Raw genomic sequence first — 22,560 nt, 5'->3', positions numbered from 1 at the left:
CGAAGTGTTTTCTCAATAAATCCATTGATCGATGGATCGATGTGTGGGAAGTGGCGCCGTCGTCTTGAAACCAAATGTCGTCGAGATCACGAGCTTCAAATTCAGGCATCAAATAGTAGGTTATTCTGGCGAGAAACGGTCACCATTGCCGGTTACGTTCTCACTGGCATCAATTGTCAAGAAATATGGGCTAATAATTCCATCGCCCCACAAAGTACACCAAACCGATGTCGCTTGGGATGGTTGAGCCGCTTCAGTTCTTGCACAATCTGTATTCTGTACACTTTCAATTTATGATCTCGACTTAAAATGCTCCAAGTCGTTCCATACGTCAATCCGAGTTGCTGCGAACGCCGCCGAATCGACTCTCTATCGTCTTCGTGTACACTCTCGGCTACGGCTATTATTCACTGCTTGCTGGACGTGGTCTATTCGGTCGAATATTATTATCCCATCTTGAGACCCAGGGTGACGATGTTGCGAATAGTACGCTCAGTAGGTCGATTATGTTGACCATAAGTTGACGAAGCGCGCGAAACACTTTCTTTACAGAAGGTGAATTTTCGTAATAAATTTGAACGATTTGTAAACGTTGTTCAGGCGTAAGTCTTTCCATGATGAAATGTCAAATAATATTGAACAAAAATAATATGACAGCTTGACAAGACTCACGCGTGATCTGTCAAAGGCTATTGAAATTGTACCACAACTCAGATCATCCATTTTTTGAGTTCGCAGATAATAATTGGTTACATGTTGTCGTTATAACTTGGGTAGTGGCGAATCGAACAAACATCTGCTTACTGCTATCAAACTAGTCCGTTATTACCAAAAGAGATAGAAGAAACAGCGAAAGAAGAATGATGTCTCCATTCCTCGTATCACAATAATCATGATGAATAATTTTTATACTAGAAAGCACAGCTCAAATATAGCAGGTAAAACAAGAAAAACGTTAACTTCGATTGTACCGAACGATTGGTCCTTTTGTATGGCGGCTACATGCCATAGGAGTCCCATCTGAACAATTTCGTCGGAGATGTTACTGTTGTCCTAGAAAATAATCCATGTCATGAAGATAGCTCCTCAAATGAAAAAGTTTTCATTACAAGTACTGGATTTTGATTGTTCAGTTAGTTTGACAGCTATATACTATAGTGATCCATTCTGAACAATTTCTTTGCCGATTGTAGCGTTGTCTTAAGCAACCAAGTTGACTATTCTCAACTCAGCCTCAGTAACTACTTTTAAGCTTAAGTGTACCGTAACCGATATATTATCGGATCATTTACTTTGTCCCGGATAAAAATAAACCCATTTCAACTTACGTGCCCGCCTCCACTCTGAAGGCCCGTCCATGCGATTCATGGTATATAGCAGCCATGGTCCACGCTACACCAATACCAAGGAAGACATTCACAGCATTACTACCCGTCACATTGCCGATACTCGCATCGGCCGTCTTATCCTGTATGGCGGCCACTTTACTGGCGAATGTATCTGAAATCACAGAATATTATGTGTAATGTACCGTTATGAGCTATAAGTAAGTAACTACATAAACTAGAACTACTGACAATAACCATGCCTTCACGCAATTACGCAATTAAGAGCGTAAGTATGAGCGCGTAGGTGTGCGTGAGAGAGGCATGACAGGAATTCGCACTTACCTGGCAGACTGGTGCCGAGCGCTACAAAACAAATCGCCGTTACTGCATCTTTAACGCCGAGCGTGCAACCGAAATGTGATGCCACATCACCAATTAGTGCTGTCACCATGCCGATGCCACATATCGATACAACAAAGCACAAATAACCGTTGGCAATATCTATATAATCACGGCGGAGTTGAGAAATTCAATTAGGAACAAGTACTTGGATAATTCAAAAGTAATTGAAGCGCTATGCAAGCTAATGCGCTCACCGAAGTTTTTGGCGTTTGTGTAGTGGTACTCACCTGTTGGCGGTATGAATGCGAATATGATTTTCCAGAAGAGCGTTAGGAAATGTAATATGTAATCGAAGCATGAAGGCGATGAAGGCCCATCATCCTCACCGCCATCGCCATTGCCATCATCATCGCCTAAAAATTATGAAGAGGTTCGGATATTTACAATATATTAATATATTCTTGTTCTTATAGCATATCATCTTGGGCTTTGAATATAGTGGAGCGAAGTTCGAGAAAAAACGTCTCTTAGTAATCACTGTTATAACTTTCTGGCTAAATTTTTTGGATATTTGTAATATTTGGTCTTCTTTATTTCTAAAACGAACCATATACGATATCAATAGATCTCGAAATAAATAAAGTCCCGATCAAGAAGAAGTTCGAATAGCAATTACCCGTCTGCCATCATCATCGCAAATACGGCGGCGAAGATCCGATAATGAGCATGCAATAGCTTCTTGTAGAATATGGTCGGACGAAAGCATATTCAACTACCATGGGATAAGCCTCCTCAACATCGTACATAAGGTTCTATCGAGCGTAGTGTGTGAAAGATTAAATTCCACCGTCAACGAATGGATCTGACCTTATCAATGTGACTTTCGACCTGGAAAATCAGCAACGGACCAGATATTCACAATGCGTCAAATCTTGGAAAATACCCGTGAAAAGAGGGTCGATACACACCCTCTCTTCGTCGATTTCAAAGCTTCTTTTAGCAGCTTGAAAAGGAGCTGCCTTTATGGCGCTATGTCTAAATTTGGTATCCCCGCAAAACTAAGACGGCTGTGTAAACTGACGTTGACCAATACCAAAAGCTCCGTCCGGATGGGGATGGACCTTTCCAAGCCGTTTGACACCAAACGCGGCTTCAGACAAGGCAGCTCTCTATCGCGCGACTTCTTCAATCTACTCCTGGCGTATGCCAATGATATTGATACCATTGGCCTAAACAATCATTACCGTTAGTTCTGTATAAACTGTTATGAAAAAGGAAGCGAAGGAAATGGTTCTGGTAGCTATACAAGATATACAACGGCATTGGCAGCGGCTACGCTGGCTAGGTCATGCAGTCCGAATGAATGAAAACACTCCGACTCTGATAGTGTTCGACGCAGTACCTGCCGTGAGAAGCAGAGAAAGAACTCCACTTTTATTTGATCGAGAAGTGTGAGCTTTTACGCGATTCCATAACGTGGGCGTAGTCTCAGCGGGATTTAGCAAAGTCCCATAGGTATTATAACAGATATTTTCAAACGCTTTTCTAAATTTTTAAAATATTTACGAGTCATTCGTAGCGGTCTAATTTCGATGAACGGAGTTTGGTTGACTGTAGCTTACACGCGTTTAAAACTAAACTACGAGCTCGATTCCGCTAAGATTTTGAAAGTATACTTCCACGAATATGTATTGCACGGTCTCAAATGGCAGTGATGCTAATATTGCTAGTCAAATTATGATAATCTATTTATATTGTTTCTTCTTTCTTTATTAAAATTGTTTTTTCGGGAACATTTTTAATGTAAGAAATCTTTGCTGTTATGCAATAAATATTTACAGCTATGTAAGCCGAAACATTAATTTTCATTTAGTAATATATCTTACCAGCAGTTACCGTCAACGCATCCGCAAACTGTTCCTTCCACGACGATGTGCCAATCAGCAGTGACGCATTCGCCCTTTGCACCAATTTATCCACAGTGTTCTGGTGGTGTAAAGTCGAGGCAAGAGTGAAACAGAGAGAGGAAGAGAGTGGGGAAAAATTCAATTAAAGCATTGCAACGGAAGTTTTATTGAGCACAATTAATTTAACTCACCTTAAATTCTTTGCTCTCCTTGATGCGCAGCTCGGCACGCACCACCTCGCCCAACTTGGGACGACCCAGCAAGGCCATTTTGTCCTCCTCCGTTAGTTCCTCCGGTGCCTTCTTCTCGGCGGCCTCAATAAGTCCTACCATTTCATCGTCTGCAGAGACGTCATGTCATAGCAGCGGCGGCAACGGAGGGAACAGCAGCGTGAATAGCAATAAATTTTGTTTGTTTAAATAACGGCATAAATAAATGTGCAAAAATGCTGTTACACAATTAAGACGGGGCAACAAATAAGAAATGAGGGTATTCACAGTGCTTAGAATGATGGCAGTATAAGGTATTTTATTTTAAGATCATAATTCCAGGTTCGGTGTTTATCTTTAAAAAAGAAATGTGTTAAGTATTCGAGAAAATGTGTCCACCGATCCATTCGTTATGCATTTGTGAATACCCTCATTTCAAGAGCACAATTTTTTTCATAAATTTATTTTGTTTGTTAACAGAAATTTAGTTGTTATTTAGTTCTTGTCTAAAGAATGTGACAACGATTTGGTAAACATGAAATCACAACAACAAAAAAAGCAAGTTTAATATAAATACAAAGACAAACACTGACGAAAAGTCAACAAGTTCAGCACTTTGGATTGACTTGTTGCAACATTGGCGGCAAGCGAACACGAAAAGCCGATGCAGCTGATAGATAAACACTTAAACACATTTACCTATACATATAGACAAATTTGTATGCATGTCAATTTAAGCAAAAATAAAAAGGTGGAAGGAGAAACAACAATGCACGATAAATGACACAAAACTGTATTTAGTATTGGGTACTTACAACTTGAAGCATGCAACATGCCATTCTACACTCAGCCATGCATATGGCAACACGTTAGTATATACATACGTATATACATAGTTCAATATACTTAATTGAACGGCTGCAAAAAAAATGTTTGTATGCAAATAGTTATATACAATGACAGGTGGGTTAAAAATAATAGCAGCGGGTAGTGGGGTAACACGGAGCTGTGACAAGCTGCACAATTAATGCATAAAAAACTTGAAATATTTTTGAGGCGGTAATTGGATTGCATGCCACAAATACTTATTTATAGAAAAACAAAGTGTTTTATGACATAATATTTCACTTAAAAGTTTGTAATATACATAGCGATAGTAGCGAAATTAGTAGAAAAAATTTAATTTGAAATTTTAAAAAAATTATAGTAATTTTATTTTATATTTATTAGTAGTTTTGAAAGAGAATGCTAATATGAAGTCAAAAAAAAATTTTTAGATATATTATTTACAAATTCCGATAAAACATTTTATTTACATATAATTGGAAAATTCATAATTTAGAGTTATATTAGTTTTAGCAAGATAATTAATTATACACGATATTTATTCATTGAACTTATACTCATCCTAACTAGAGAAAAGCATTATTTTTTTTAAATTTTCACATCATAACAGTTTGAGGAGCTCAAATGAAAATAAAAATACGAGGCGACTTCGGATTATTTAATACTGTTCCCATGTGCATTTGGCCTTGCTTTGTAGTTTTTTAAGGAGTTATATACAGTTAGAATTTTCAAAAAATCGATTTTTTAAATTTTAATTTCTTAATGTACATATATTCAAGAATGCACACAGAAAAGTTCAGATCGCTCCAGAGAATATTTTCGAAGTTACACGCAAATTTGAAAGGGCGTTTCAGAGGGCTTGGAATTCGCTGACCAACATTATTCGAAAACAGCTAAGCCGATTAGTCTCATTTTTCAACGCGAGCTTCTTAATATATTTTTTAGCAATTAAACGAAGATTTTTTCTCACCGATAAATATTTTTTTATAAACATTTTAAAGCCGAAGTTTTGGTCGAAAATTAAATTTTTTTAACAGCCGCTATTTCGTCAAAAAATTTTATTTTGCTTATTCCTTCACTTTGCTTTACTAGATTTAATGGACCCTGTTCGGTTTTTTGATTTCAGAGGTTTCAGTTCAGATATAAAGTGATTACCGGAGAACATCTTTTTTGAGAGAATCTCCCAGAGATCAGCCGAAGTTGCTTTCCTAATAAATATTTTTACTAATACTAAGTCTTAAAACACAGTTAAAAGATACTATAATACATATGTGCACAAATCTTTAAATCAATTAATTTAAAAGTTTTCTCAAAATGAAAAAAATTCTAGAAAAATCGTTTTTTTCGGCTTTCTAACAGTATATAACCCTTTAATTAATAAATTAATTGGCTAAACTCGAGTGCAGTGTTGGAGTCTTTTGGGAACCTTGAGCTTAATTATGTATGTTTTTTTTTTACTTCGAGTATGGCTGTTCTTCAAAAACAGCAAAATGTTGATGTTTAAATAGAAAAAACTGCATATGAACTCTATCCTTGTTCATAGTGTGTCAAGCTGACCCGAGTTTGTGGCGCATCCAAGGCTGTAGAAAAAAACTGAGACCTGAGAATGATTGTAGTGAATTGTTGGTAAGAAAAAATTTGCAAACATTTTTTGCAGAGTACCGGGCTCCCTTGAGAACTTCGTGATACCTTGAGAACTCCGAGCACGGGCGGAATTGTGAACGATCTTCGCCCGTATCTTCTTCATTGATCCCTTCGGATACGTTACATAAGGCTAACATCTTCAAATTCATGGGATACAAATGACTATATAAATAAACGTCGATTTTGTGATAAAAAGGGAGAATCCGAGTATAATCATCAAAAGTAGTCCACGTTTTTAGTTCAACCGTTTGTAAGTAAAATCCCATCAAAGGGGTTGCAATAATGCTTTACCCAATGCAGCATTTATGCCAAAATCAATCGATGATACCAACTTTGATAAAAAATGAACTCAGGAGTTTTAGACTTATATTGGACAAAATATTACCCGGAAATTGTAAATAAAATGCAAAAATATTTAACTTGTTTGGATGTCAAACTCATAAACCCATGTGAAATTGGCAAGAACGCGTTTTATACCCAAAATATCCACCAAAATCATTCGAACGGCCTCGCGAGAGATGTCGAGCTCTCTTGCCATCTCTCTTACACTTGTCTGACGATTTTCAAGCACCATATCCTTCATTTTTTTAATATTTTCATCAGTTGAAGAGGTCGAAGGTCGTCAAGAACAAGGCACGTCTTCAACGAACTCGATTTTATATAAAATTGAACACTGTAAGCCTTTTTTAATATTCGTAACGATTCTGCCCACGAAATTTGGTTTGGACTCGTTCGATATTTTTATTCATTGTAAAAATCGCAACACACCTATGGGGTGTTCCGACTTAAGCAGATGCGTTTGACAAATCACGCTCATATTTGGCATAGTAATTAAGGACAGTCCTACCAACTTAGCCATATTTGAAATATTATTTAACCGGGGAATTTAAATACAATTTCCGGGAGCTTTTTTGTCACAATCTCTATTACTATTATTGCAATCAGTTGAGTGGTCTTAAGTTCTTAGAGAAGGCTACCAGAAAGAAATTATAAGCAATTTCGTCTAAGATTATCTTTCATATACTGTTGCTTTGAGAACATATTCAAGACGTTTACGGAGATTTGGGATCTCTTGAAATTAGGGTCGTCTTAATGATTTTCATTACTATACCTTTGAACTTCTGAATAGATTTTCTCATTAAATAAGCTGCATCATATACTATATAATGTTTTTTTCATTGACCAACAGAGATAGAATCATTGTTTCTACGGTTCTTGTGTACGCGAAAGGCATATCGCATGCCGTGGTACTGCTCTGACATTTCGTAACTTTTCCGATCTATAACTTTGGTTTGACATTTCCTCAATTCATCTTTACTTTTCATTACACTTAACTGATGGTACTTTATTTGAATGAGGTGTAAGTATTCCAAGTTTTTTACGTTGAGGACTCAAAGTCGATTAAAATTCGGTTAGAGTTCCAAAATAAGAGGAAATAATGAAACATCTATCTGAATGCCTAGCCTTGTATAGGAAAAATCATCACAACTAACGCTTTCTGGATGATATTTCGGAGGTTGAACAGATACAACTTATTGTACTGATGAGAAGCGTGGTTCAGAGAGGAGACAATGTGGGATGGGATTTTAGTAGCGGTGGTTTCAGCATGAGCCTCCAAGAGGCCTAGAGAGGCTAAATGTATATCAGCAGATAGCCATGTATAACACCAGATAGCCACTCTACCTATCTACCTAGTTCTAACTAGAAATCATTATCTTTCTGGAGTTGAGGGTAATATTATGAACACATTTACATAACCTGTGTTGAACCTCCATACAATCGGTTCACGATCGACATTGCTCGCTTCGAAAGGGAAGTATTCCGTTTGGCCATCAATTCCGAGGAAGACTCTAAACTGTGCCTTTGGCGTGACCGTCCTTAGATTCTTAAAGACTCACATCTTTATTAGGGGCAGGGTGGCTGTAATGTCCACGGAGTCGATACTGAAGATGTTGGCCAAACAGAATATGGAATTGAAGAAGAATCATGGGAATAGACGAAGACTCGTTGTCATTCTAGAGTCTGTAGGTGCCAGGGCCCACCCACTATTCTCCACGGTCCACTTCACGTCCAGCACGTGGAATTATTATGACCAAATTTGCATAATCTTTGTTGACTCTGTACACAATCGGTTTGGTTTTCCTAGCTGCGTGTTGACTAATCAAATATCAGGGGGCTTTAAGGTGGATTCTTTTATATCTTTTTCAATATATATTTTTTTAATTATAATACACAATTTTTTATTATAATTTAAGTGCTATATTAATTTTTTTTTGTTATTATTTATCGCTATTACTTATTTGACATAATTTCGATATTTATGTTCGCTACTGACAATCTAATATTATCACATACATACGTCACATCTATCACTGACACTTCAAAAAGCTTTACTTCAAAACAGAAAGCGAATTAAATATATATCTTTTAATACAAATATTTTCACATCGAATTGGCTTTCATTGCGATTTAGTGCATATCACATGATATCAAACACATTTGGAAGCTCGCATTAAATTTGGGATTATACAAAGACAAAAAAAAAGAAACATAAACAACAAATTAGGCGGAAAAATAAACACGGCAATTGGTGTTTTTTGGTTAGGCTAAACAGTTATGTAGTACGAATTCGTATTTTAGGAAAATTACTTACAAATTTCGTTTTTATGAAGTTCGGTTCGTACAAGTCAAGTGCAATGCGAATCGGGTAGCGTACAGTGGTACGAAACGTACGGTTCGTTGGTAGATTTTTTTCATATTTTTTTGTGATTTTTTTTTAAATATTTGTTTTTGCATTTTTTTTTTTTGTATTTTTTTTTTTGCAGTTTTTTTTCGTGTGTGGGATATAGCGTTGCAGTTTTGTTGATTGTTGTATTTATATATATTTACGGTATTTTTTTTTGAATATTTACACATTTTTAATTTTTCAAATTTATACACGTTTTGTATATTTTTTTTTGAGTAGATATGCAAACAGAAAGTAATCATTCAAATAAAATCATTACATTTACATATTGTTTACAAATTGCAATGTTTTTATGAAAATGCAAATTTATTGTGGCAAGCGAAAAGTAGGAAGAAGCAGCAGCAGCAACAGCAAATGTGTGGACAGCGAAGCCACAAAAGCCGGACGTGGTGGGTTGTATGCAAATAATGTTTATATTTTTTTTAATTTTTATACATTTTTTTCATTGTGGTGGTAAAGTGGTTTAGTTTTGTTGTTGTTGTAATAATTTAAAGTATTTATAGTTGACGCAAGTTGTTTGTGATTTAGCCATTTAAAATGTGAAACGCCAATGAGTGCGTTCACAAATCCAGTTGCGTAGATGTGTCGAGCATTTTAAAATACCGCAATCGGAAAGAAAATAAAATAAATGCTCAAGTAACACGCTTTTGTAGAAAATCGAAAATCACATGTTAAACATATATTACTTTCGAATTCAAATATTTAATTTTCACAATTTACAGAGCTGATATTTAGTACTAAATTTAAAACAACAATTTTTGAAATGCTTTTAGTCACCACAATTTGTCCAAAATATTTTGAAGATAATTTTTAATAATTTTCATAATGCAAATGCACTTTTTCTTACCAAAACAACTTGTCAGTTACGAAAAGGCGCAATTTTTGAATAAATAATATATAGTTAATAAACAAATAATTTGAAATAAACAATTTATTAAACAATTTCTCGATTCACAAACACCAATAATGCACTTACAGTTACGAATTTGTGAAGCACAAAGAACACATTTAGATAACATGTAGAGTATGCGTGTGTTATGAGTTGTGAATAGCCCTAACCTCTCTTAATGTAAAATAATTATTTATTTCTTATAATAAATTTATAAATTTGAAATAAATAAAAATTATAAATATTTAAAAATAAAGATGCCAGCTAAATTGTTATTAGAAGTGAAAAAAATAAATAAATTAGATTCCACATACTTATTATTTGACTATTAAAGGGATACATGGGTTTACGGGTTTAAAAAAAATCAAATTTTTTTATTGTCTTATTAAATTCTCAACACCTCTAGAATATAGTCCAAAATTTTCAAGTTGATTCGAGTGATAGTTTCGGGGATATAGTCTGTAGAACTTGTGCGCTCGAGGCTAGCTTTCTTCTTTAATCGCATTTTTCTCGAAACTGTGTTTTTGAAGTCGGTTGGAAAAATTTATCGAGAACTACTCAACCGATCTTCATGAAATTTTACGCAGGTCTTTGAGATAGAATTCTAGTGGATTTTTTTTGCGAGTACAACTAAAAAAAATGTCCACTGAATTTTTAAATTTTTTGTAAAAAATCTGCCAAATAATTTTCAGTTTTTTTCCTTCGTCCAAGTTCTAAGTCAAGATTTTGACTAAAACATCTATTTTTTCACTGTGAATACCACCACCAAAAACAGTTTTTATCAAAAAGAAAAAACGATAATTCCTGTAGGAGCATGGCAGCTATATGCTATAGTAGTCCGATCTCAATATTTTTTTGAAAATTGTGCCGTTGCCTTGAGCAATAATATATATATGTCGAATTTCGTGAATATATTTTGTCAAATAAAAAAGTTTTCCCTAAAAGGACTTGATTTTGCTTGATCAGTTTTTAACATATGGCAGCTAACGGGTGATCCAAGTAATGGTACTTTTTTCAATAGTTGTTTCTTGACATATCACATGTCATGGAAAGACCTGCCTTGTCGAAAACTCTAGCTCTGTAAAGAATGTGTTTCGCCAGCTTCGCTCAAGTTATGCTCAACATCATCGGCCTACTGACCTTACTATTCGCAACACCATCACCCATCTTGAGAGCCAGCATTCATAATTATTCATAATTGGATAATCTTCGACCGAATAGATCATGTCACCAATCTTCGATTCAGACCTTAAAGCAAAATTTTACGCGTGGCATTCGCCAGTTACCAATCGAAATGCTTGAACGAGTCATCGAAAATTGGGCTCAACGGAAGAACCATCTGAGATGTAGCCGTGGCCAACATTTGAAAGAGAAAATCTTCAAAAAGTCGATGCCGAAGAATGTTTTTCGAACATTCCCCATTAAATTTAAAGTTTCTGTGGTTCTTCTTTAAAAACGTAGGGAACTTCAAAATATATCACCCTTTATATCTTTCTGGAATACGATATTGGGGGTTTCTTGATTTTGAGTAGTTTTTTGGAGTGAAAAAGGCGTATGCAAAATTTATCGATATCTCAAAACCTGAGGTACTATGTGTACATAAACAGAAGGACATGACAAATTTTTGTATTGGGTTTCCGTTCATTTCCGGGAGTTAAAAACTTCTTTTTTTATCATTTTGAAATTAAATTAAATCTTATAGTAATTTCAGCACTAGTTTTCAGGGGAAAATGCTCAATGAGAAGCCTTTGTCCTTATGTCTTCTTTCATACCTTTGACTTTATGGCAGAAAAAGTGAGGTTAAGTTTAAGATATCAGTGTTTAAATTAAAGTTATGGTTTTGTTATCAAATTTGCTTATTATTTACTGAAATAGATTGCAAATATAATGTATTTAACAAAAAACAAAAAAAAAAATTAAAGTTGCTATGCATTTTTATTACAATTACATAATTTTGTAGACCCTATGTTCAACAAAAATGCTTCACCCTGTCAATACTAAAACAAAAAAAAAATAATTTTAATTATATAGTAAATATTTACTTGGCCTCTTTTATGGTTATGCATGATTAAAACTTAATTTCCACAATGCGAATTTTACAAAACTGTTTTCCATAAAAATAAATACAAATCAATTTTAATTTTTTTGGAAAATAAAAAGTGAAAGAAAGTAGAGTAAATATACTTAATTCACTTTAACAGCGCAATTGATGTGTAATTTCACATCAATTTAATAAATCAAACAGTTAGTTGAGTTGTTGTTGTGATAATTGACGAGCTCACTAAGCCCACCTTCGGGCCACATCAATAATTTATGGCATATGAACGTGTGAAATTAATTTTGCAAATTAAGTGCGTTTGCACAGCATAAATTGCATAATCGTTTATGCATATAAATATTAGCTTTTTTCCATTTTGTTATAGTTTTTTAATGCTGCACTTTAAATTGATAAATATCTTGTATGGAGAAATTTTTTATTTGATGTTTATTATGGCATGGAGTATTGTCCAAGGCAATGCTATTAGGTCTACAACTTTGCTTCCGCCGTTTTTAAATCGTTTTATATCGATCTTGGACATTTGTGTCAACACTAACCCAACAAAATATTTGTAGAGATCTGTTTACATCCAAAATTTATTCTCAACTGAAAATGTCACTTTTTGAACCGAATACTCGACATTTGCGGGAAATTTTGCTTTTCTTTTTTAATTCCTAGAAACGTACGGTAAGGCTGTCATAAGTGAAAGAACATGTCGCGAATGGTTTCAACGGTTTAAGAATGGTGATTATGAAGTCGAAGACCGGCATGGTGCTGGAAGGGAGAAGATTTTCGAAGATGCTGAATTGGAGGCATTACTCGACCAAGATGCGTTTCAAACCCAAGAGGAATTGGCCGAATCGTTGCAGGTGACACAGCAAGCCGTATCAAAACGCCTCAAAGCCATGGGGATGATTCAGAAACAAGGAAAATGGGTTCCTTACGACTTGAAACCAAGAGATGTCGAACGGCGCTTCTTTGCATGTGAACAGCTGCTTCAAAGGCACAACCGAAAGGGATTTTTACATCGCATTGTAACTGGCGACGAAAAATGGGTCCACTACGATAATCCTAAGCGAAGAAAGTCATGGGGAAAGCCTGGACATGCCTCCACGTCGACTGCAAAACCGAACATTCACGGCGCCAAGGTCATGCTCTGCATTTGGTGGGACCAGCTGGAGGTGATATATTATGAGCTGCTAAAGCCAACTGAAACCATCACAGGAGATCGACACCGAACGCAATTGATGCGTTTGAGCCGAGCACTAAAAGAAAAACTGACACAGTACGAGGAAAGACACAATAAAGTCATTCTCCAGCATGACAATGCTCGGCCTCACGTCGCAAAGGTGGTCAAAAAATATTTGGAGACGCTGAAATGGGAGATCTTACCCCACCCGCCGTATTCTCCAGACGTTGCGCCATCTCACTACCACTTGTCCCTATCGATGGCACACGGTCTAGCTAACGAGCACTTCAGTTCTTATGAAGAAGTCAAAAATTGGATTGATACTTGGATCGACTCGAAAGATGAGGAGTTCTTTCGTCACGGAATACGCATGCTGCCAGAAAGATGGTCAAAAGTAGTAGCTAGCGACGGCTAGTATTTTGAATAACATTTTTGTAATGGTTTTTATAAAATAAAGCCTTAAATTTACAAAAAAAAAACGGCGGAAGCAAAGTTGTAGACCTAATACAATAGCCAAAAATACTGTTCAGATCGGATCCTTACATCTAGCTGCCATACAAACTGAACGGTCGAAATCAAGTTCTTGTAAGAAACGAACAAAGATTAAACTCCTCAAGTCACTCATCACCCCCGTCTTGCTATATGGTGCAAAGGCATGGACAATGACAACATCTGACGAGTCGGCTTTACGAGTTTTCGTGTAAGGTTATGCGGAAGATTTATGGTGCTTTGCGCATAGGCACCGGCGAATACGATAGATCGCTATGATATACTTCGTAAGTGATGTCTTCGCCAATAAGAAAGAAGAATTGAAGAAAAAAATACTTCATTCAAGATCTATTTTATATCTCGTATAATCTCTCGTTTGGAAGAAAACGGGTTTCAAATTTAAAACAATGGTAAAGCTGCCTTCGGACGTTAAATTTTTCAAGGCAGTATCTCCAAAATCATTATTTGGATTAACTTGAGCATTTAGGACAATATTCTTGAGATATTATCAAATGAAATAAGACTAAAAAATGGATTCTCAAAGCCGTGAGAACCATGTAACCTCTTAAATATTAAATTCGTTTATATTTGGGACACACCTTGTATGTACATTCAGTACAACTATGGCCCTTTTATTATACTCGTAGATCTGTAATTTTTGGCTCATTTTAGTTAATATGTATATTTTATATACTGGAAAACTTTCTTTACTTAAGGTTCCATTGACTATATGACGCTGGTAAGAATGTTTATCTTCAAGATTCTCCAAACAATTTGTTCTTTAGTAATTATAGCTTTATTTTAATTTTTTCTTTATAATTAATATTTTGACCAAATAAGTGGTCATTAGATTTCAAAATTAAAAGCTAAAAAGCAAAAGCGTGGTTTGTATACAAACGATAATAATTAGTGGTGAAGTAGATAATTATATAAATACATTCAAAGCAGTTAAGCGACGAGAGTCTAAAATATTGTGTAGCATTAAAGTAAAGCGTTTCTAAAAGCGGAAGGTAGTAATTAGTGAAAAGCTTTCAATGTTTTGTAGGAATAATTATGAAAACGTTTGAGTATTTTTTTAGCAAAGTACTATGTTTAAAAAGTTACAAAAATATCAATAATTTTCAAAAATTATTAATTTACAAAAATTGTTAATTTACAAAAATTTCAGTAATATAAAATAGTTAGTTGTAATTTGTATAAAATAAGCAGTTTTTGAAGAGTGCTAATGTCATACTTTGTTTATAAGAAGATTTTTGCCAAACGAAATACTTAACGTCATTTTCGGTGTGTATTTAAAATAATTATATATATTATAATTAAGAGTGATTATTTATATATTTTGTTGCGTTACTGTGAAATATAAACTATTTATTTATTTATTTATTGCAAAAATTACGACCCTTTATATTTTTATATTTTCAAACGCTTAACACTTTATAATTAAATAAATTATTTTAAATGAATAAGTGTGTGCTAAAATGGTATATATTTTTAAGCGATTTATACAGCACAAGCAACAATGTTTAGCAACAATGATGATATCACTTCAGACAAATTTTACTACAAACAGTTGTGAGTAATTACACAGTTAATTGTAACAAGTTTTCAACACGACAAAATTATCAATTCACAGCACATAATTTGTAAATTTGACTTTAATTAGATTTTCTTGTAAAAACTTTTGAAATTTTATGCCATAATTTGTCAATGTTCTTTTTCCGTTACATAACACTTATAAGTACGAACAGTTTATTGTAAAAAGTAATGCAAGAAGTAGTAATAGTAGTATATATATGGATCAAGATTAAGTATTGGGTTTTACATACCGAGAAACTTGTTTAGAAATTTAAGTGCTTCCGTTTTAATGCTATTATCTGCGTGAATAATGAATAGAGGGATAGGAGGAATAATTTTCTTTATCTTGCTTAAATTCAATCAAATGATATTATTAATGAATTACTTATAGATTTATATATTTACTATACATATGTATGTGGCATATACTTATGATTAAACGTTAGATGGTATATTTTGATGATAAATTACTAATTTCTACGATATCTATTTCTTATGACGACTGTTAAGGACTGCAATCAGCATATTAGATTGATATTTTTATATTATTTGACCGACTCGATTCACTACAGGGCAAAGTGGGTAGGTCTCTTATCAAAAAATGGAAAGTATGACGAAATCTATGTATTTGATTATGCCAGACTGTTTCATTTATACCACTTGCTTGTTCGATTCGCCACATTATATAAAGCAAACTTATACCACAATATTTCTGAATTGATTCACAATATTGAGTTTATAGCAATATCGAATGCTAAAGTGACTAAAAAAATGATCAAAAATCAATAATTACCTGAAAAATATAACTGAGTAGATCGTGTCAAAATTTTACGTCTATCGGTCCAGCCGATCCTAACATAATTGCATCCTAACATAACTTTAAAATGGCAATACGGCAGTTTTGAACCTCGGTTCCTTTCGACGACGATCTCAAGGCGGTAGCAGTGACTAAACAATTAGTCGACCTAAGAAATAAATGCAATGAATGCTTAAAGGGTCTACGCCAATGGTTCTCTTTTGTGAGTGTGAAACTTTACTCTTAAGCACCAAGAAGGTGGAAAATCGAATAGAGCTCACCATAGGGGAGTACGAGATTACTTCACAGTCGTAGCTGAAATATCTGGGAGTAATATTGGACTCCAAATAAAAATTTAAGGAACAGCTGGCGAATATTTCTGATAAAGCAAACAAAATTTATAATGCTCTATCGAGAATGATGGTCAATAGAGGCTGCTTGCGTTACAGGGAGATGAACTCGAGCAATTATATTAGCTATCAGCGCGCAAAACGATATCCGCAAGTACAGAGGAAAGGAACAAGAGCACCAAAATGTGGCAGCGGTGGCATTACGCATCCAAAGGGCGCTGTACCCACAGACATACAGACATACCGGACAACCACTCGTGGATAGACAGATGCCATAGGGACCTGGATTTTCTTCTGACCCCAAATACGTAGTGGACATGGGTGCTTTAGAAGCTACCTTTACAGATTCCACAAAGACATTAGGCCGAACTATCCGACGTGGACAGGGTATATAGAAGACTCTAAACATGTATTATTTTATTGCCCTTGCTTTTCAAATAAAAAGGAAGATAACTTAACGACACTCATGTGTCAGCCGACTGAGAAATGGACGGCTGTTAGCGTAGGGTTAGCATTCATAATGACAAAACTGAAACTTTTTCAACAGACTAGGCGTCCGTCAGTCAGCACAATAGAGGGGATTTAATGTCCTGGCGCTTCCACAATGTAATACTTAACCGGTGGTTCCGTGGGAGAGTCTTGAGTTGAGAGTAGGTCAGGTTTGTCGGATTCAAGTTCCGTACACCGGCTTTCGACGCTTCTGACTTCAAAACAATTTACATATATTCTAGAATAAAGGGCGTAGAATTAAATAATTAATATTTTCTTAACCTTTATGTGAAATAATTTTAAATAATTTTTACTTGATTGCAGTCTTTTACAGTCTCGATAATTATGGGCTTGTGAGACTTAACTGATGACGTTAAAATATTTTTAGTACATATTTAGAGGAAAACAGGGAAGAAGGATTTTTGGAGAATAAAACAAAATTTTAAAGACCAAAAATATCAAGGAAAAGAAGAGAAATAATTTAAAACAAATAAAAGAACTCTGAAAAATATATAGAAGTAAATGTGATGATTAAAAAAAAGTATAGATATTAGAAATAAAAATATAATTAAAATAAAATAAATTTCTTGCATTAAAGGAAAACTAACTAAAAAAGTTTAAAAGATGGAAAAGTCTAAAAAAAAATATTTTTGTTGAAAGAATTGAAATGAGTCATTAAATGAATTTTAGTTTTTTGTTATATGAAATGCAGTTTCTACTGATTTAAGACTAAAAATATGTCAAGGAAATGATGAAGAGGGCACACCAAAAGGTTTTCTGATTTTTTGTTTTTTTTGTTTCGGTTGCAATGATTCGCCATACGAGTTATATTGATTTGCGACATGCGCAGCCGTGTAAAATCTACAGCGATGCAGACTAAACACCGAAAGGATTTATCATGTTTATGTGTGTTGTTGTTGGGATGACATTCGAGTACTCTTTGCATACTACATATCGAACAGGGTGCGCTAAGTCGCTAACAAATGACATATTATATGCATTACATGCTGCTTGCTTGGGAATATTTTATCAATGATGCTGCATTCTATGTGGCGAGGTGCATTCCTTATGCCACGAAGGCAATTAGACTACGCAGGGTTGCACTAAAGGAAGGGGGGCCTAAGGAAGCTGCGCGGCTCTAACTGCAAACACGCACAATCACATTGCTAACGGTTACTTTACGACTACTTGTTAAAATGCGTTCAGCCGGATGACTTACTGTAAGAGTCTAAACTGCGTAAATAAAACTAAAGTGAGGTTTGTGCGACATGACGTCATAGATATGAATATATACGCAAAATAAAAATATTATAAAATGGTTAAAAAATATAAGTACAACTATACGACTGAAGTAAGAGTGCGGTGAAATCGGAGGAAATACACTTTACGCACAAAATATACTACCAAAAATCAAGTGTTGAAAAGCGCTAAAAAACACACAGCTTTCCAACCAAAAAAATCCAAAAAGACAAAAACAAAGAGAGAATAAAATCAAAAAGCAAAAATTTCGCGCTTTAATTGAGTGAAGTTGCACTCTTTTTTGGCTGGCAAGCACCACCGACCGTTTCAACGGCTTGCATTTTATTTCATTTGCCATTTCGGTATGGCGCGGCGTATACGCAACGTAAAGCATACGAACACTACACGCATATGGCGGCGGCGGCTTTGTGATTGTGTTGCGCTCGTTTCTCTCTTTATTTGGCTTGGTATTTTTCATTCATTTGAATTTGCATTTATTGCGTTCTTCATGCTTTTCTGCGGCAAGTTAAATGCGCAAGCGTCAAAGGCTTTGCCGTTAAAAAAATATATACATTTTTTTAATTAACATTATTCTGCTTCAATTATAGAAATTAATCGCTTAACTATGTGCTTGCAGAGCATTTGCATTATAATTTTTATATACTTCTTTTCATGGCACATTAACTAATTTGAACTCTATGGCGCTACAAAATAGCTAAAAAAAGAAACTATAATGTTGTTGTAGACTTTACTGAAATTCATCGTGGGAACTGCATTGTCTGTTTGTGGGAATGTGTTTGTATATTTGTATGTGTTCCATTATGTATATGTGTGTGTAGACGTAGATATATCGTTAAGAATACAATATATAGTAGAGAAAAAAAAGAATAAAAAACATGAAAACGATGAAAGAAAAGAAGAAGAAGATTTAGATTTCATGGTTGAGTAGAATTTCGCTACAATACTATATGTACGTTTGTATATTCATAAGCCAATGGAAAAATATTTTATGCGAATTTTCATAAAAGCTGCTTTCTTTTCATTTCATGTTTTTGGTTTTCTGTATTTTTTCGGAAAAAATCTTTTACTCAATATGAAAGCAAAAAATAATCAAGGATTCATCTAGGGATTTATATACATACATATATACACAATCATATGTAGAGGAACGTGAGTGAATACCATAAATTTATGCATAAAATCGTACGTACATATATATATATATATATACATATATGCACGCCATTAACTTGACGTTTGTCGCCGTGTGAGCGGGTTGGACGTAACGGAATTTCACTTTAAAAGGTGAAAGTCATTGGAACGCTGACTACTTGGGGATTGATTGGTCGCACTACAGCGGGACAAAACAGCGGCAGCAGCAACAGCAGTAGCGGTAGTAGCGGCGGGGAAAAATACATACGTGGGATGGACCTTGGTTGGGGAGTTGTGTGGGTATTCGCTCTTATTTTGGGTTGATTGGTTGACGACTGCTCGCATTGGTATTTAGTTTCTCAAAGGAGCAGTTATTTACATGTTTATTTATAGTTGTATAATATACATATATCTATATATATATATATATATATATATATATATATGTGTATGTATATTAAATAAGTACATATTATATACGCTAGTTTCGCAAGTAGGTAGGCTAGCGCGAGCATTGCTTGCAGGTGCATACATACGTACATACAAACTATACTGGTATGCGAGTATATATGTATGTATGTATGCATATATGTATGTATAACTATATATAGTATGTATAAAGGATGTGTAGTGCATAATAGCATATAGAAAACATATATGTACCTGGCGCGATGATGGGTTCGCCGATGTTGACGTAGAATAGCACATCCTTTTCATAGCTGCCTTCCTCAATGATTCCCAGCGGAATGAATTTTCTGCAAATTGAATGAGAAAAGGAAAAATATTCATGAGAAAAAAGCAACAACATGCAATTGTTGTGTGCATAGAATATTGAAGTGAGTTTGATGGTGATGCTGATGAGTTGTGTTGAAAAACCCAAATCAGTGGCAATTTTTTGAGTAAAAGTAATTTGGTATTTTTTTTTAAGTTTTGAGTTAAGCCTATAATGTGCTGATTTCCATCGTTGTTGTTGGTGTAATGGTAAATTGCTAATTTATAAAGTTATAAATAAGATTTCACAATGAACTTGCTAAAAAGCAATATTCTCAGCGGAAATTGATTGCATTTTAGCTATTTGTGTTCGAAACATGTGGTTTACTGTTGTTACAGTTGAGCATTTGAAGACATCTAAACTCTTCAACTGGCAATTACTATTTAAAAAATCAAACAGAAAATGTCTTAAAGTATGAATGAAGTAAGTAAAACTGCTTGGCTGCCTAAGCATATATATGTAGCTGTGTGTAAAACTATTTGCTTATTTAAACTTTAGAAGGGGTTGAAATAGTTTTTTGCTTGGTGATTCAGTCAAAAAGACAGGTTACGTTAACTCGTAGGGTTGATCCAAATTCGATGAATCTCAGATTTTCGTTCTTTGTGTTACCCGTGAACTCACAAAGGTGAATCACTAGATTCCCATAGATAGTCGAAGCGTTTTAAGCATACCCCAAATTTGTTAAGGCGGATAACTCAACACGAGCAATTTTACTAAGTTCACCGAACGTGTGCCGACCGAGTTTTTTCAATCTCAATCTGTCAAAAGCAAGGTAATAGAGGATAAAGTGACAAGATAGTGCCACCTCGCCCTCCTCCCTACAACTGTGCCAAAGAGCGTACGACAGAATATTTAGCAGCACCGCGTGAGAACCTGTTGGACAGTGTCCAGTCAGAAAATTTACAATGGCGGCGAGATGAACTTTGCTAGGAGCTAGTATATAGTTCGGAGGACCTCTTACGGTTCACTCTGAGCTAGAAGTATCTCGCAGTAGCACACTTTCTGGTTGTTAATCATTGGTAGGTGTTGAGCACGCCGGATGTTCAAAGATCTAAAGTTAGAACGCAAGAATACATCGGAAAATTGACTCGCTGCCAATCAGATGAAATCACGGTCCAATCCACAAAAAGGAAGACCCCACAATCTGGGTCAAGTACTTTTGGATAAGCCCCTACCTATCGCGCGTACTGTGTGAAAGACTGAAGCCCACCGTCACCAAACTGATTGGACTTTATCAGTTTGGCTTTAGATCTAGAAAATCTACAACTGACCAGATTTTCAGCATGTTCCAAATCTTGGAAAAGACCCGTAAAAGGAAGACCGACACACACCACCACTTCGTCAATTTTAAAGCCGCCTTCGACAGCGCTTAATTAAATATTTGAATGCCACTATATATGAACTTGAAATCGCCGCAAAGCTAATAAAGCTGTTCTGTTGTTGATCATTCCGTCAGGTGCTGAGCATCTCTCCGCGCCGTTTCATAACAAAGAAGTTTCTGACAAGAAGACTCCCTATCGTGAAATGAATTCTTCCACCAATTCTGGAGAAAATAATCGAGCGCAGAGCTGAATAGAGAAGGTAAATTTTCTATAAGAGACCACACAATCTGCGTCGATACTTTTGATATCAGCCTCTCAACAATCATGCGCGTGGGTCTGGTTGTGAACCACCGTCAACAAACTTGATTGGACTTTATCAGTTTGGAACCAGCATTAACACCAACTATAACGAGCCTAGATTTTCTAACGCAGAAAGCTCTTGGTAAAAGGGCTACATGGACTTCTTCGTCGATTTTAAAGCCGCCTTCGAACAAAGTCTAAAATTAACAAGTCGAGTTTCATTGCCGTCCTGTTATTTTGAAGTGATGGACGATGTCAACAGCTGATGAGTCGGAGTTAAGTTTTCGAGAGACGTTCTGCAAGACCAGATTTATGGTCCTTTCGCATTGGCCACGGCGAATCTCGCATTCTATTGAACGAAACTGTATGAGATACAAGGCGACACTGACATAGTTCAGCGAATTAAGGGACAGCGGCTGCGCTGGCTAGGTCACGACACCCGAATGGATGAAAACACCCCAGCAGTAGAAGAAAAGATAGACAACCACTCTGTTGGAAAGACCAGGTGGGGAAGGACTTGGCTACACATGGAATCTCCAATTGGCGCCAAACAATGAAAAGAAAGAACGATTGGCGCGCTGTTGTAAACTCAGCTATAACTGCGGTGTCTACGCCAATAAAGAAGAAGATATGTATATAGTATTAACATACTCTGAGCGTATGAAAATATATAACAAAATTGAATTCTAGACGCGTTTACTTTGATGTTAAGTAAAATAACCATACGTTATTTGGATTCATTAAAATAATGGAGAATGTTTTTAGGCAAGTGCGCCTTATTGTAGGCAATATTTATTCGACATAATATTTTTATTTTCGAAATCAAAATGTTGCCTACATTTAGGCTTATCTAGAATAAAATTAATTTTTATTTATTATTGTTATCTTTTAGAGTTAAAGAAGAAACTTTCAAAAGCTTAAAAGTCCATGTTAGTAGA

General features: G+C 35.2%; 1 protein-coding gene across 9 annotated transcripts in view; it reads right to left on the bottom strand.

Moving 5' to 3' along the window:
* Positions 1-22,560, bottom strand: part of LOC126766557 (sodium/calcium exchanger 3-like) — a 159,985-nt gene that overhangs the window by 5,881 nt on the left and 131,544 nt on the right. For 5 of the 9 annotated variants that reach the window (XR_007668918.1, XR_007668914.1, XM_050484327.1 and 2 more), the window contains 7 exons: positions 19,892-19,983; positions 15,454-15,501; positions 3,769-3,917; positions 3,557-3,656; positions 1,958-2,083; positions 1,671-1,829; positions 1,329-1,500 (listed from right to left, as the gene is read on the bottom strand). Coding sequence is in view for 7 of the 9 variants with exons in the window: in XM_050484327.1 (XP_050340284.1) it covers positions 1,329-1,500; positions 1,671-1,829; positions 1,958-2,083; positions 3,557-3,656; positions 3,769-3,917; positions 15,454-15,501; positions 19,892-19,983 (846 nt within the window). In the remaining 2 variants the exon portion in view is untranslated. Of the gene's footprint in view, positions 1-1,328; positions 1,501-1,670; positions 1,830-1,957; positions 2,084-3,556; positions 3,657-3,768; positions 3,918-15,453; positions 15,502-18,828; positions 18,856-19,891; positions 19,984-22,560 lie in introns of all 9 variants that reach the window. The other 4 variants (XM_050484345.1, XM_050484342.1, XM_050484348.1 and 1 more) reach the window with 4 other exon arrangements.

Source organism: Bactrocera neohumeralis, chromosome 2 (assembly GCF_024586455.1).
Source record: "Bactrocera neohumeralis isolate Rockhampton chromosome 2, APGP_CSIRO_Bneo_wtdbg2-racon-allhic-juicebox.fasta_v2, whole genome shotgun sequence".
In the NCBI taxonomy this organism is placed as follows: domain Eukaryota; kingdom Metazoa; phylum Arthropoda; class Insecta; order Diptera; family Tephritidae; genus Bactrocera; species Bactrocera neohumeralis.
Note: the sequence above shows the minus strand (reverse complement) of the source record. Positions and strands in the feature narration are given on the sequence as shown.